General features: G+C 47.0%; 1 protein-coding gene across 1 annotated transcript in view; it reads left to right on the forward strand.

The window, feature by feature from the left end:
* Nucleotides 1-1,646: 1,646 nt before the first annotated feature.
* Nucleotides 1,647-15,111, forward strand: part of sema3c (sema domain, immunoglobulin domain (Ig), short basic domain, secreted, (semaphorin) 3C) — a 30,434-nt gene continuing 16,969 nt past the window's right edge. The window contains exons 1-2 of the mRNA XM_076159000.1: nucleotides 1,647-1,799; nucleotides 4,307-4,476. Of these exons, the coding sequence (XP_076015115.1) occupies nucleotides 4,341-4,476 (136 nt within the window). The 5' untranslated portion in view covers nucleotides 1,647-1,799; nucleotides 4,307-4,340. The remainder of the gene's footprint in view (nucleotides 1,800-4,306; nucleotides 4,477-15,111) is intronic.

Raw genomic sequence — 15,111 nt, forward strand, 5'->3', positions numbered from 1 at the left:
CCCCCCACGCCCAATGTTCTAGCTGCTTTCTCCGCATCAAAGTTGTCCGCCTCCCACCCCCCCGAGCTGTGATTTTTACCAATAAGCTCTCGTTTCACCTTTTTAGCCCCTTCACATCCTGCCTCCCTCTCTGCCTGCAGTAAAGTGACATGAGTGACACTAACACAAATGCAGCCATTCATGAAAAGCGCAAACGCCGCATAATTTTCCTCCCCGGAGCTGGGATTTGGAAATGGAGCTGGCTCCGAGGCGTGCGGCGAGTGGATAACACACGGTAATGCGTGTCATTATCTGGCCGAGTGTTTCAACACCCGTGATTCCTCTGGTTTCGGGGCTTGGCGGGGACGGGAAATCAAAGCGGCGGCGTGGCGCACAACATCGATTTGTAATGGAAAATATAGGCTGGAGTGTTCATAATGCAGGTTTGGCAGGATTTGGGCCTCTTATGCTGAGCAAGCGTGGTTGAATGAGTTGAGTGTGACGGCGTTCCATATAAAGGGGCCGAACATGATATCGCCCTCCACATGGGGGGGGTTAGGGGGTGAGGGGTGGGCGGTTTGCAACGGAGCGTGCCTCCCTCACCAAAAATCAAACACACATCCTTTTCTTTTGACGGTTGACCACACTGGATGAAGCAGCCGGGGGCCTTTACCTCCTTGATGGAATCCATCAGGTCTACCTCAAGGTTTGTTTGGGAATTTGCATTGCGGATGTTGGAAAGGTTTAAACAGACGACAAAGTTCAACTGGCTTCCTTCTCTGTTCTTAAGATATGAAGATCTAGCCACTCCATAGGAATTGATAATCATATCCTCCAATATACAGTTTTTTTGTAAACAGATGATCAAACGCTTGAGTGACATTGGGCGAAATCGGCCAATCCATGACATCCATGTCAAGTACCTACAGACTTTTTATTTAGCTGTGCCGTGTTTTGTCACATAGCTCCTCTTGCAGTTTCTTTCCATTAACGTCTTTTTACTTGTAACTGCTAAGGCGCAAAGTCTGTTCCCTTTATAATTGTACAAGTGATTTATTTATCGACTTAATCCCACCTCAAGCAAGCGTATGTGGAGGCAGGTACCTGTAGGCTGGAGTACCCATGTTTTGTACAAAATTCACCTCAACAAGTGTAAGAAATTTTGATATTTGTGGGGTTTTTCAAAATGTCAGTGTTTCTATTACACATATTCTAATTGGAAACTAAAACACAGGTTAACAGAAACCTCACTGCCGAGTAAAAAAAGTAGATATTTAACATTCAGAGTGGAATAAAAATGGAAAAAGTCTGATTTGTTTCACATTGGGGAAGGGAAATGAGACATTGTTGGATCGGCTTCGGCCTCCGTGTGCCTGTGAATCCTCCACCTCCATGACCGGTCGTGTTAAAGTGATCTGTTCACTGTCTGGTTAGCACAGGGAGGTGAGAGAGGGAGGAGGAGGAAGAGGAGGAGGAGGAGGAGGAGGAGGAGGACTTTGGTAGAGAGTGAAACAGGACACCAACCCTCTCTCTCTCTCTCTCTCTCTCTCTCTCTCCCTCTCCCTCTCTCTCTCCCCCCTCTCCTTGCTCTCTCTCTCTCCCTCTCTCTCTCTCTCTCTCTCTCTCTCTCTCTCTCTCTCTCTCTCAGTCTCAGCCTGTCCTGTGGGCAGTCAGATGGAATAACAGCGTCTTCCTCTTCTGGTTAACGTCCTGCCTGAGACAAACTGGGATCAAAGAAGAAGTTAGAGCCGTTTTGGATTTGGTCGGATTTTTCGACTGGGACCAGGGCTGCAAAGAAGCTCCCCGATCAAGAAGAAAAGGTGAGGATTGCTCTTCATCCTGTCTGTGTGTGTGTAGGTAGATTGTCCACCTCCTGCACTGTGCGGGTGCAGATCCCAGAACAGATGGAGGGAGGAAGAGGAGGCTGGCAGGAGATGAACAGGTGCAAAGTCCCACCAGAGAGGATTGGCGAGAATAGCTGGAGGTGAAGTCAGACTGATCTAAACCCCTTTCCCCCTCTTTTCCCTGGCTGCTGTGAAGCTTCCGTGACATGACATGGTGTCGTATAGCTTCTTTAAATTGCTCAGGAGGCATTATTGGTTTGGATTACAAGGCGAAGAAAACATGGAGAAAATATGAGTCATGGATATGTTGGCGTTGTTGTGTTATCCTGAAGCCAACACGGGCACTTAAATGCTTTTTATAACAACTTTATTTCTTTAAAATCTAAGTCTATTACTGTTAAATCTGAAAATGTGTCCTCTGAATTTACATTTTATTCAACTTGAAATATTCACACCCTGCTTACCTTGGCTGTGCATGCTGGTCATGTGTGTGTGTCAGAGTGTGTCAGAGAGCGTGTGGCTGTAATGTAGCTGTTGACCGCCAAGTGACAGGGTGTGGTGTGAACACACACACACACACACACACACACAGCGTCTCACTAGTACCAGGACAGAGTTTTTTCATGGAGAGAGAGAGAGAGAGAGAGAGAGTTCCTGTTCTTCCCAACGTGTTCACATTCCTAATAAGATAGAGGGAACGAGTGTATCAGTCCAGATGGAAGGATTTTATCTTCAAATAATAATAATTAAAGCTTACAGTGGGCAGATTGGATGGAAACGCTGAATGTTTGCTCATGTGGTTTCAGTCTTTCAACAATTTTGGTTTTGAGAGTGTCGCCTCAGAATGCACAATAAATCAACCTTGACCTTTTGTGGAGACGTTCCACTCACCGTTGCGCGACCTTTTGCAGGGAGTCAACAGATTAATGGAGAAGCACCTTTTAATCAGGGAGCGATCGAGTGATTCAGCCAGGTGTGTGAGAGGGAGCTCAGATCCCCCCTGTCCTTTTACACGGCTGGCGATGATCACAGAGGCAGCGGAAACCTAAGTGTGTAATCCTGACCCGATGGGGTGTCATGGAAAGTGTGTGTGTGTGTGTGTGTGTGTGTGTGTGTGTGTGTGTGTGTGTGTGTGTGTGTGTGTGTGTGTGTGTCTGTCTGTGTCTGTGTGTGTGTGTGTGTGTGTGTGTGTGCAGACAAGCTCCCTCTGCAACGAGTTTAGCAGCTGCAAGACCATGGTGATTCCAGGACAGAGGCTCTCCCAGCGCTCTGATTAGGATTTGGTGTGTGTGTGTGTGTGTGTGTGTGTGCGTGTGTGTGTGTGTGTGTGTGTGTGTGTGTGTGTGTGTGTGTGTGTGTGTGTGTGTGTGTAATCCTGTGCACTGTCTTGGATGCGGTTCTTTTCCTCTAAAGTGCAGCCAAGGAGCTCTCATTCCTTTGCAGTTTTCCATATGTTGCACCTGAATGTTAGGATTGCACCTCAGTCGTATATCAGTCATGCCTAAATCCTACCAACACACACACAAGCACACACATACACTCAACCTTTTTGTACAATGCAACCCAAATAGCAATCATGCCCCTTTCTTACCACTTCAGCATCAATCTTTCAGTAGACATCTATAAGCAATGAGAGCAGGGATCCATACTTCCTCCTCTCAGACTACGTAAACACTCCAACTTCTCGTATGGAGCGAGGTCGAATTCCTGCGCAGTAAACCAATAAACAGGTAGTACTTCTGCCTGTGTGCGTGCATGTTTGAGACGGGGGAAGTCTCCCTGCACCCCACCTTAGTTGGGTACCTGCCTCCATCAATAATTGATTGTTATTCTCGTCCTGTTCTGTAAAGAGGAGCACAGGAGGTCGAGCGGAGCGTTGCTGTGTCTCTGGCAGCTCCTTTCGTGCAGATTTAGCTCATCCATATTTAAGAGCGCTGCAGTAAAGCGCCGCCGTTTAAACCAACATGTTCACTCTCGCATCCATGTCGCCGTAGTTTGTGCTGCTTTTCATTACGTAAGTTTCTTGTGAGCCTTAAAAATGACGAATGATGCTGTTATTAGTCTGGTAAGCCCCTACTGTACTACACTGTGGAACATTGTCAAAATTTTGCAAATCTTGTAAAATGTGTCTGAATTGATTGATTGATTGTTACCTCTGTTGCATGTTTACATTAACACATGAGTTTAGATAGAACTCAGTGTGCACAGTTGTAGATTTGTGCATTAGAATACTGCAAATGTTTCAAACTTAACCCCAACATGAAACAAAGAACATGGAAATATGTATAACAAACGCATTTATATCGTATAATAATGAAGATGAAGATGATAAGTTACATAGCAGCATAGAGGGGCGAGTGGTGGCTGAGCGTTCTTGCAGCTGTCAAAGTCCTGTTTGATCCACGAGTGTGAGTTTCTATAATAAAGGGAAACAGTTCCATGATGCCGTTTGTGTGTGTGTGTGTGCGGGTCTGTGAACGCAGGCAGTGGTGAGCGGCAGCGGCGGTTTCCTGAGTCATGGGCAGGCCGGAGCGGTTGGCCGGGCCGCCTCTGGTGTGGACTGTGGCGTTGTCCCTCCTGGCTTTCTTGCTACTCTCCAGCGGGGTCTCCAGCCTTCCTCAGCCCCAGCCAAGAGTCTTCCTCTCTTTTGAAGGTAAGGCGACAACACACACCAAGTCTAAACCTGCAGAGACCCGAACAGACACTAGATGGCGCCGTTTCCGATTCATTCCAGAGTCTAGGCTGTAGCTTTCAAACGTCCTCCTTAACAGAGCTTAAGAACAATACTTTGCCAGTTCTGAAGCAAGTCCTCTTCCATCCATCCAAAGGTTAAAAAAGTGAGAGAGAAAAGGTTAGGTAATGATGAAGGTAATTATTATCCAAGCATAAGGCAGCGCAAATAAGGTGACACTATATTTTACAATACAAGTACGATAAAAGCTAGTTTAAGGCGCGTCCAGATTGCAAGCGCGTGATACAAAACCCCCCCCAAAAAAAGGTCAAAGCCAGAGGAAATCAGCTCGATCGTTACTTAATATCATTGTCGTTCCAACAGCACTAGCACAACATCTAGAGAGCATCTTTAGCTACATTAAATATAAAGCGAAACACCTCTGCCATGCCTCATTTGCATCTGCAGCTTTCTGTGCAGATGTTTTGATGTTGCAGTGATGTCATGTGTTAACCGTGGCCAGGCAAAGGATCAGAGTAATACTCGCTTGGTTTGAAGCATTTACACACACACACACACACACACACACACACACACACACACACACACACACACACCTCCTCTACTCCCATCTGGGGGTTTCGTATTTGAGAGCTAATCCATGTCCTCCTGTGTGTCTGCTCCTCGTTAAACTTTAATCTCATGACTTTGCCCTTGTTTTCTATATTTTCTTAGATGTGGATTATTATATTGGATTTGCTGATGTCGGCATGAAATGGGAGCAGCGGGTGGGCGGGGTTTAGCTCGGCGCGTTTGTTTGTCTGAGTGTGCTGCCGTGAGTAGAGCCGGGGCCATCACTCACGACGGCGGCTGGATGAGATGTTTGATCACCTTTCACTACGTCTGGCAGGGTGCAGCTGAGGCTGTCCGTCATCAAGGTTTCTGTGCTCAGACCGTGAAAACGCGACATGCAGAAGGTTTTACTCTCTGTTCTTGTTGCTTCCATGCTTTCTATCTAGCCAAAATACTCCTGTGAATTGCAGTAAACAGGAAAAATCTGTTCAACTCTCATTATTCACTCACTCCCTGCTGGATAGCGTGGCCAAATATCTGGCTTTAAAGGTCAAAGGTGGCCACTCGCACGTGCACAGTCCTGGAATGCTCCAATCCCTTTCCAAGTGTGTATTAGATTTGATTTGTGTTGCTGTTGTGTGTTGCAGCGAGGGAGGACCGTAAAAGGAGCGGCGCTGGCAGTCAAACACTTTGCTTGCTGCTTACTTTTGGCAACAGCCGCACGCTAATTCTTTAACAGGCTGAGGAATTTGATGCCTAATGAGTGTTTTGTCAGTGCGGCGATGGAAACGCGAGGCTTTTACTGTGCCGAAATTACTCCGGGGGGGCATTAAAAGTGAATTTACGAGCGAGGGGATAAAGATGTGAAGTGGAGGATGTTTATTCAAAGCCAAACAGCCGACAAAGAGCCTGGACGTTTCCACTCTGTGATGCGCATGCAAAGTGCAAGCACCATTGTTTGCACACTCTGCACAGACTTATATATGTTATAGTCCAGCTTCAATTTAGGATTGGATGAGGTTCGGGTCTCCATTGTTAACCTGCAGAGACTCGGGGCTCGTTTCCCTCCCGTAAATACTGAGAAGTCCTTGGCGGTTGGAAGAATCCAGGGAGACTGGTCTCCATCCAAAGCAACCAGGAAGATAAATGGGGGGACGCAGAAGAAGAAGAAGCTCTGAAGGGGGAGGAAGGCACAGGTGGTTTGGCACCTGCTGGGTGGTCAAAAGGTCAACCTGAAGCCCGGGACTGGAACGAACTGAAACGTTATTGAGAGAAAATAAACGTGTAAAGGGCGGTGGGTTGGGTTTGGGTTTGGGTCTCTGCTGAAATCCTATCTCGGGTTAACGCAGGTTCACGAAACTCCCGGCGCAGCTTTGCATCCCGCAGAGAAGTTGCTGCCTCCGACATTCCTCTCTCTCTCTCTGCTCTCTGCTTACTCTTCATCTTCGAACGCTGCGAGAGCACAATTAAAGCTGCATAATAAACAGCCAAGGACCCAAATAACAATACCCTCCGCAGCGCCTCGGATAATAAACACACACACACACCCTCATTCTGACAGCGACGATATTTACTCTTCCAATGCGATTTTCCTATGGAAGTTTATTCTGGCCTCCGTTTGTTTGAAAGTGGGTTAACTTTGTAATTCTGTAGCTCTGATGGTGAATTCAAACTGCTGTTGTGCACAAAAATGGTGTAACCTCATTTAGCAAAGCAAATGTGCACCGTCACCATCAGTAATAGCACTTTTATACGCTGTAAATGGAGGATATGGTTCAGAACAATTTGGCGCTCATGAGGAAAGTGTACGTTTCATTTAACGCGCCACTGATGGAGCTTCTGTATCAGACGGGCACCCTCCCCTGCCAGAATGCCATTCCGGTAAGGTTGTGGGATCAAAAGTCCAGGCTCATTTCTCCCTGTGTTCGGCAGTCGGGCAGCGGCGGTCTGTGTTTATGATCAGGATCATTTAACCTCATCAGCGCTCTCGTTCGCTCCTGGCTAAGCTCCAGCGCTCAATACAGTATTAACCTAGAAATATATACAGTACGGATGTCAGCGCCTGAAGGCTGTTTATTTGAAAACGATTGAGTGCGCAGATGGTTTTTCATGCGGGTAATGAAGATGTTGCACACACACATACAGGTTTGGCACGCAGCCCGGCTGAGTACTACGTTGGGAGAGATTGATGAAGGCGATGTCTGCAGTTTTAATGAGCACCGCCTCTGAGCCGGTTAAGTCCACGCCGGGCTTTGTTCTCCAACTATAAGCCTGAACAAGAACCAGCCACGGAGATCAGGGACCAGATGTCTCCTACCCGGTACCGGAATGCCGGATCCCCCTGTCCCCCCCTCAGCTGCTTCCACAGTTTACCCCTCGCTTTTATCACGCCTCGTTACGACCTCCACTCAGGCCTCGTTACCCACGTAGGAATGATACTGTTCACGCTCTGTAGCTGGATGTCAATCTGTTACGGGTGTTAACTTGAGCGGCTGTGGGAGTGTGTGAAGGAGTATTGTGTTTTGCATTGAGTTTGTCTGTGTGTGTCATTAGGTTGGGAGGAGAGTGTGTGTGTGTGTTGCTGGTGGTAAAGTGGTGTAATGTGCATTCCTTTGACCTGATTGCATTTTGATGGCAAAACTCTGCTGAATCACTGTTCAAACAATGCGGTTTTCGAGTCTTTTGTGCTGCTAAACATTACGACACAAAGTCTGCCCCATGTTTGTCCAAGTCGATCTTGAAATTCCTCAAATGCAATAATATCATTTGACCAATAACTCCTACTGCAGGGCTGTATAACATTGATTTGACAGTCTCAGACAAACTTATCTGATCCAGGACTAAAAAGCCCCGAAACTGGATCCAAAACGCTCGTGCCTCTCAGCAGTTCAAAGAAAGTTCTCATCCAGCCTCGCGGTCGTCCCAGATATTTTTGGTGACAAATATGAGACAATCTTTTAGTTTGAGACGTCTGTATCGGCTAAAACCACTGTGGTTTCTGGCGTGTTTTCTTTTACTCCTGCCATACAATTCTCTCATTTCATATCTAACCTGAGGTTTCACACCTTGGTCATCTCCCGGTGAGAGATCTTGTGATTTGTGGAGCTAAGTTCGGTTGCATGGGCATCACAGAATCATTTTAGTTTAAAATTATAAGAAAGATTGATGTGTAATTTGAGTGATTTTATCTATTTTCTGGGGGGGAAATCATTTCTTACCAGGACATTTTCTTAGGTTTTCACCGCTATTTGAAAGGTTTTATTGAAGTAATGTGGTGTTCAAATTCACATGCAATTTCTTCTTCTTGAAGGTGCAGTAGTGTGGTGAACTCTTTATCTATATAACAAAGCTCTTGTGTCTTAGTAGCTGACTCGTCTTCTCCGTTGGTGAACATAATAAAGCCTTTCAAGTGAAATCAGCGACGCTCTGTGATTATGGGGAATTCCTGGCAGTGCAAAGCAGCAACCTGTCAAGACTGTCGGCGAGGGTACTAATGGCTATAGGTGAAGCCTGTGTGTGTGTGTGTGTGTGTGTGTGTGTGTGTGTGTGTGTGCCTGATGTGTGGAAGGAGCTATTTCTTCACATATTTGCTGTATGCGCTGTTCTGAGCCTTTGCGTCCAGACGCTTTGGGCTTATCGACCGAATTGAAACGCAGACATTTTTTGCCAGTACGATGAAACAATGTCGGGGCTGACAGTGTGTGAGACAGTGTGTGTGAGACTGCTTGACAGCTCGTCCGTCAGCCTCTCTCTCTCTCTCTCTCTCTCTCTCTCTCTCTCTCTCTCTCCCTCTCTTTCTTTCTTCCCGACTCTGACCTCGCCGGCCCCTGCTGACTGTTTTATTATTCCTCCTCCACAACATGTTGAAAGGTAATCAATGGCCGTCAACACAAACTACGACAGTGTCTTTTTCTGGGATGACCAAGGTCGGATGGAAATTCCACTAGGCAGAGGACGACTTTATCGGAAATCAATGAGATATGCTTGTGATTTAGCGTCAGAGGAGAAGGAAAGAAGGAAGCACAGGAGTAAGACGTTGTCCATATTGATGAGCTTGTTGAATGACTTTTAATTGGTAACTTCTGTTAACAGTAGCCAGAAAAACTGCAGTATTGAACTAGCATGCTGTACAGTATGAGTACATGTTGTGAATTATAGTTTTAGTTGTTGTACAGGACCTTAAGCCCAATCGTGTAGCTTTACTACTTGCTGAGGAATCTCAGTATATTACCGTTGACTGCAGTGCGGCTTTGCAGAGATTCCTTTTCCATTATTGGATATGTTGGATGACCTGAACGGACTTTCTTTAAGCACCTGGATCAAGAGGAGAATGTAAACGGGGTATTAATAGAGTCAGACAGACGACTGAAAACAAGATTTGTTTACCCTGAGCACCTGACTTCACTCATCACCACGGAAATCACAGATGATGTCATTGAGGAAATCCTCCTATTCATGTTTGCGTTTTTCAATCCATATAACTTCAAATGCAAGCCCCCTAATGACAGCATCAACGATGGCAGCAAAGTTCCACCTGGTAGAACTTCCCTCTCACTTTCCTCAAAGACTAATAAATCCCTCAGACTCTGAGGAGGATCTGACCCGTGTCTCCTCCGGGCCTCCCCTTGGACCCCAGCGTCTCCCTCAACCTCCCCTGACAGTAAAAACACAGTGATTTACTGGACGTTGGAGGTGAGCGGTAACTGGAGGCTCCTGCTGTGGGCAGGTGAGAGGTCAAGAGGCTGGTGGCAGGGGTGTGTTTTCTATGTGTGTGTGGGTGGGTGACTGCCTTTGACGTGTGAAGCGGAGGCCAGGTGCTAATTGGGGCACGGGTAAGGCGAACTAGCCGGCGTGACGGACAGGTTGTCATCTCGAGTTTCGGCTCCTACAGGGAATATTAGCCAACACCTCTGAAAGCCAGCCGTGCAACCAAGCCTGAAGCTGACGCTGGTACTGGATAACATCACTCTACACACACACACACACACACACACACACACAGCTGAGGGAGAAAGTGTACTCCGGGCTCACGTGTCACATTTAAGATATGGCGCCTGTTAAGGAAGCCGTTGCAAGTAGATGGCTCATGTAAGAGTTCAAGCATTCCCTGCAGTGGCACGATTCCCGTTTACAAATGTGGGGACATAGATAATGGCCAAGAAATAACAACAATCTGTAAATGAACGAGGTGCAGCACCATGTGTCTCTCCGCTCTGAGGCAAACGCTGGATTCTGTCCGTGCTGAAGTCGAGCTGAAGTGGGTTTAAGCGGAGGCGGGCAATGTTTGCAGCCTACCCGGGAATGCAGAATATTCCTGTTGGACAGACAATCGGACGACTCTGTCAGCGTCCTGGGTGGTCCCTGGAGCTGGAAGGACACCTCCACTTCCCCTCTGCTGCCGGTATCTAAATATGCCACCGGTCATTACTGTACAGCGTACAGGCTGAGCGCCAAAGGGGGGTGGACAACCGTTCCACTCGATTTTGCCAGTTGCCAGGATGAAGTCCTTTACCGGGCCAGTATGCGCTAGTGGGCCAACGCTTTTAGCCGAGAGCAATCATCCAGAACGTACAGGGCTCTCTGCTTTGTCCGTATAAAAGAGCTGGTGGTATTTGGCAAAGAATTTGAAGTCAAGCCTCGAGGAAACCCACTCCATCTTGCGAAGGGAGATTAATTGCGAGGGGGCGTTGAAAAAGCCCCGGATTCAATATTTATCAAGGCGGGGGGGGTGATTGGGGTCCTCCCACCGGCTGCCCCTGACAACCACAGAGCGGGTTCCCCTCCTACTCAATGGCGCCCGAGCCTCATTAGAGTGCAGTTAATTTATTCATGCCGAGCCAATTGTAGACGCTGAAACAGGCCTGTAATCGGCGTAAAGCTGCTCACGTCTGTTTTCACAAGGGCTGAATTTGGCACGATGGGGACCAAACAACTTCATTTTCATGTCAAACTGTGTATTCGTCTCTCTGCCAGTAAAGTCCGCAGATGGAGTTCCGTTAGCTGGTTGCCTCATTCGATAAACACACTGGAAACACATAAACAGCAGCTGTGTTGTTCACTCCTGCCTGCCTTTCCCCCTCAAAATAAACTGGAGGTGCCAATGTAAGAACCCACGCCGAAGTGGCATCCTGGTTCAGACAGACAGTTGGACACCAGCCCCTAACCTCAGTGGTTGAGATGCTGCAGAGTTTCCAGCCGGCGTGAATCCTTGCGTTTTTATGATGCTACTTATGCGATGGATTTGCTCCCTGTACGATGATCCAAACTTCGGCCTTCTAACTGTTCAACCAGAACAAAAAGGTGTCAAAGTGCCATCTCCCCTTTAATCTGCCCCTCTATTGATTGCTGGAAATATACTGTCCTACAAAATCATCCACGATTGGTTTTGCAGAAAGGAGGGATTTAAGTATCAATATATGCATTTTATTTGTCCGCCTCTTGCCTGTAACATCTGCAAGAGCCTGGTTTTCTGCCTTAAAATAAATCTAGCAAAGACCACAACCTGCAGTTTAATATTGAATGAGCTCGGCCGTCTCTCTGCGCAACCTAAAGCCTTGTGTGCCGCTTCCACTCGACTGCATCGCACAAATAAAACCACATCGAACGAGAAGAAACTCTTCCCACCTCTGCTATCTTGCCCGATCCACTAACCCCGCTGTCTGTTGTTCCCGCTGATTGGTGTGGATTCCATCATGCTGCTGGTTCGCCACGATGGGGTCAAAGCTCGGAGTGAAAGCGTTGCAGTGAGCTGGGAGGCCGACCTGCCAACATGCATAATAGAAAACCCACCAGCTGCCACTGCTGACCCCTGCATAGAAACAAACCAACACAGAATAACACATTCCAGCACACACATCACTCCTGCTTCTCTGTCTTTCTTCTTCTGCGGCTCATAACCGCGTCTTTCTGTGAAATGTTGTTTCCAAAAGTGTGTCTCCGGAGTGTGTCATTTTGGATGCCTGAGCGAACGCTTCCTTGACAAGTGTGATCTCAGCCGCCGGGAATGTCTACGAACTCGCTACCGTTATGAATTGATTGATGGATCGGTAGTGATGATGATGATGTCACAGTCTGTTTTGCTTCGATTTTGTACTGCTGTTGAGACAAAACCTGTAAAATCGTGGAACCAGTAGAAAGGGAATATTATGGCATAGAATGATTTTGCTTTGTACATATTAGAAACATACATTGTAGATATCAATAGGTCATGTTTGGGATTGGGTTCATCCTATGAGGACCTTGATTATACATGGAAACTATGAATACAGGGTGTAGTCATGATTCTGGGGTGAATCATTCATTTCATTGTGCACTCCTTTGGAAACAATGCAAGATATCCCCAAATGATCAGAATATATCCTCTGGGGACAATGAATGTAGCACACAACTCGAGTTTGTTTCCCGCAACGCTGCATGTTTGTGTTTCTCAAAAGGTGGCCGCCTCTTTCTGACAGGGCAGGTGCACACATTAGCTAATGTAAACTTTTGATATTTGGCCATGACTCACATATTTGTGGGATTGGACGCAGAGCTCTGAGAAGACACCGGATCCGTTGGTATGCGCAGGCTGCTGTGGGCTGGCCCGTCCCTCCGTGAATGAGCTGGATTCATACGACGCACCCCCGCAGTGTCGCCAGGCTTCAGGCCCTTTAACCCCCGAGAGGAAACATGAAAGTCTCCTATATCCCCCCACTGAGACAACAATACAAAGTTCACCATAATATTAACGGTTATTTCACCCGACACCACACCCCTTCGAAGAATTTGTTCCCCCAGGCGGAATGTTCTGGAGGGTCGCTGTCAGAGAGAGAGAAGAAGACAAGGGTGCACCATAACATCGTGGGGGGGGGGGGGGGGGGGGGGGGGTGTAAGTTCAGTCACACAAGCTATTTCTTAAGCTTCTCCCCAGGATGTAGACGTGGTCCTGGTTGAGTTTGGCTCTACAGCTGGAGGAGCAGCAACCTCATTGTCTGTGAAGAATGTTATCATTGAAATACAAAATACTCCAGTTTTTCAATCTTAAATTAGTTAGTTAAGGGATTTATATCACCCCACTCGAGTTTTGGGAAATGCGTCTTTACTTACATCACCTCTAAGTCTGATTGTGAACCTTAAGGCCAGGGACTCTGGGATCAGCCACTGCCAGAGCATCTCAGGCTATATGTCGACTCACAGGGCCTTAACAGCTCTATAGTGCTGCCAGGCTCGAGGGGTCTTTGGCAGATAGAGAAGCTTTGCTGTAATCCAGATGTGAGGAAATCAATGTAAGTGTGCGGTCCCTATATATGAGCCACGTTTTAACATTCCATGATTTTACAACCTGCTGAGAAAGGACACGCCTGACTTGGATTTTTAAGGTGGATACCATGGCGATGACAACTTTAAAGCCATCAAGTAGATTTTTATTGAATGTCTTGATGTCTGCTGGTGCATGTGGCAGTCGTTGATCCGTGCATTCAAGCATCTGCGAGTGGATTTTTTACAACTGCCTGCATTTCTTCTATGGAACTCACTTAAATGTTTCAAAATAGAATCTCCCCCAAACTTGTTATTATAGGAAGATGAAAAAAGTTTATTTTGGCTTCAGCTTTGGAGCCCTGTGTGTTTTAATGAGCTTCTACTGAGCCTCTCTCACCCGGTGGTGTGTCTCTCCTCTGTGCTCACCGCATGTAACGTGTTTAACCTCTTCAGAGTTCGGACGATGTCACTCGCTGTGATGCTATCAGATGTGATCTCTTCATTAAACTCACATCTACCTGATGGGGTGCCTTCATGCTTAATGTTGTTACCAAGCCGGGTAAAGAACATTGTGTGTGCGTGCGTGCGTGCGTGCGTGCGTGCGTGCGTGCGTGCGTGCGTGCGTGCGTGCGTGCGTGCGTGCGTGCGTGCGTGCGTGCGTGCGTGCGTGCGTGCGTGCGTGCGTGCGTGCGTGCGTGCGTGCTCCTTATCAGTTGCCAGATGATCTTCTTGCCTTTGGAAAAATGCCTGTAGACTCTATCAGGCAATTTACCTTGGAATGTGCTATGAGGCGAGGTAGCCATTTGCACGGGGCCCCTAGCATCATTAAATAAACAATTATGTTTGGAATACATATAATTCATCCTTTTTATTTTCTGTCTAATATACTTTCTCAATAAAAAGGGAGAAAGTGGCTTAAACTTCCAACCAAGAATGATTCCGGGCCATTGACTATAGGACCTCACAGCAGAGCTTGAATCCTAAAGTCCAGATGCCCGCCTGTTGCTACGGCCAACATGGACAACATGCAGCCAACAGTCAGAGCAGCGTCCATGCTGTAATAACAGTCATGGAAAAATGAGCCATTCCTACTCAACTTTGGCTGCAAATCGCGGCCATGGATGTAAAATGTCTAAAAGTAAAGATAGAACTTTGATCCGACTTGGTCCAAACATTCAACATGCAACATTTTGCGACAGTTGCGGTAAAATTAAGAGGTGAATGTGATTGGAAAATGGGCGTGGTCAATATGAATGGAAGAGGATAGATGCAAGAATCCAGAGGGAAAGGAATTTTGATTCTGTGACTTACTGTGCAAAGGTTATAACGTTATGAATGATATATATGGCGAATAAAGACTGAATCGAAAAAAAATCAATCAATCTATTTGTGCAGACAGGCTTCATTTGCCATTTAGTGGTGGGGAGACCCTGTTTATGTCACAGAATCCAATAAGATGTCTACTCTAGGCCTCATGTGTGCCCAGGGCCTCCAAATCTCTACATCCGCCTCTGCCTGAGAGTGAGGAGTCGTGGGAAACGTTCATCTCGCCTGCGTCTGAAGTGGTTAACGTGTCTTTGTTTCAAGTTAAACACTCCAGGCCTCTACGTGACACCAAAGGGACAGCCTGTGATCAGAAGAGAGAGGCGGCACAGAAAAGCCACTTTCCTCCAAGATAAAAAGGTGCCGGCCTCAAAAGCAAACGTCTGTTGCACAATAATGAAAATGTGACTTTAGCCGGAGGCGCTGAAGTAAAGGATATAGGCAACCTGTTTGTTGATTAGAGGTGCACAAAGGGAGCTCAGC

This window comes from Genypterus blacodes, unplaced genomic scaffold, assembly GCF_046128005.1.
Source record: "Genypterus blacodes isolate CSIRO-AG114 ecotype Tasmania unplaced genomic scaffold, CSIRO-AGI_Gbla_v1 ptg000090l_1, whole genome shotgun sequence".
NCBI classification, from domain to species: Eukaryota; Metazoa; Chordata; class Actinopteri; order Ophidiiformes; family Ophidiidae; genus Genypterus; species Genypterus blacodes.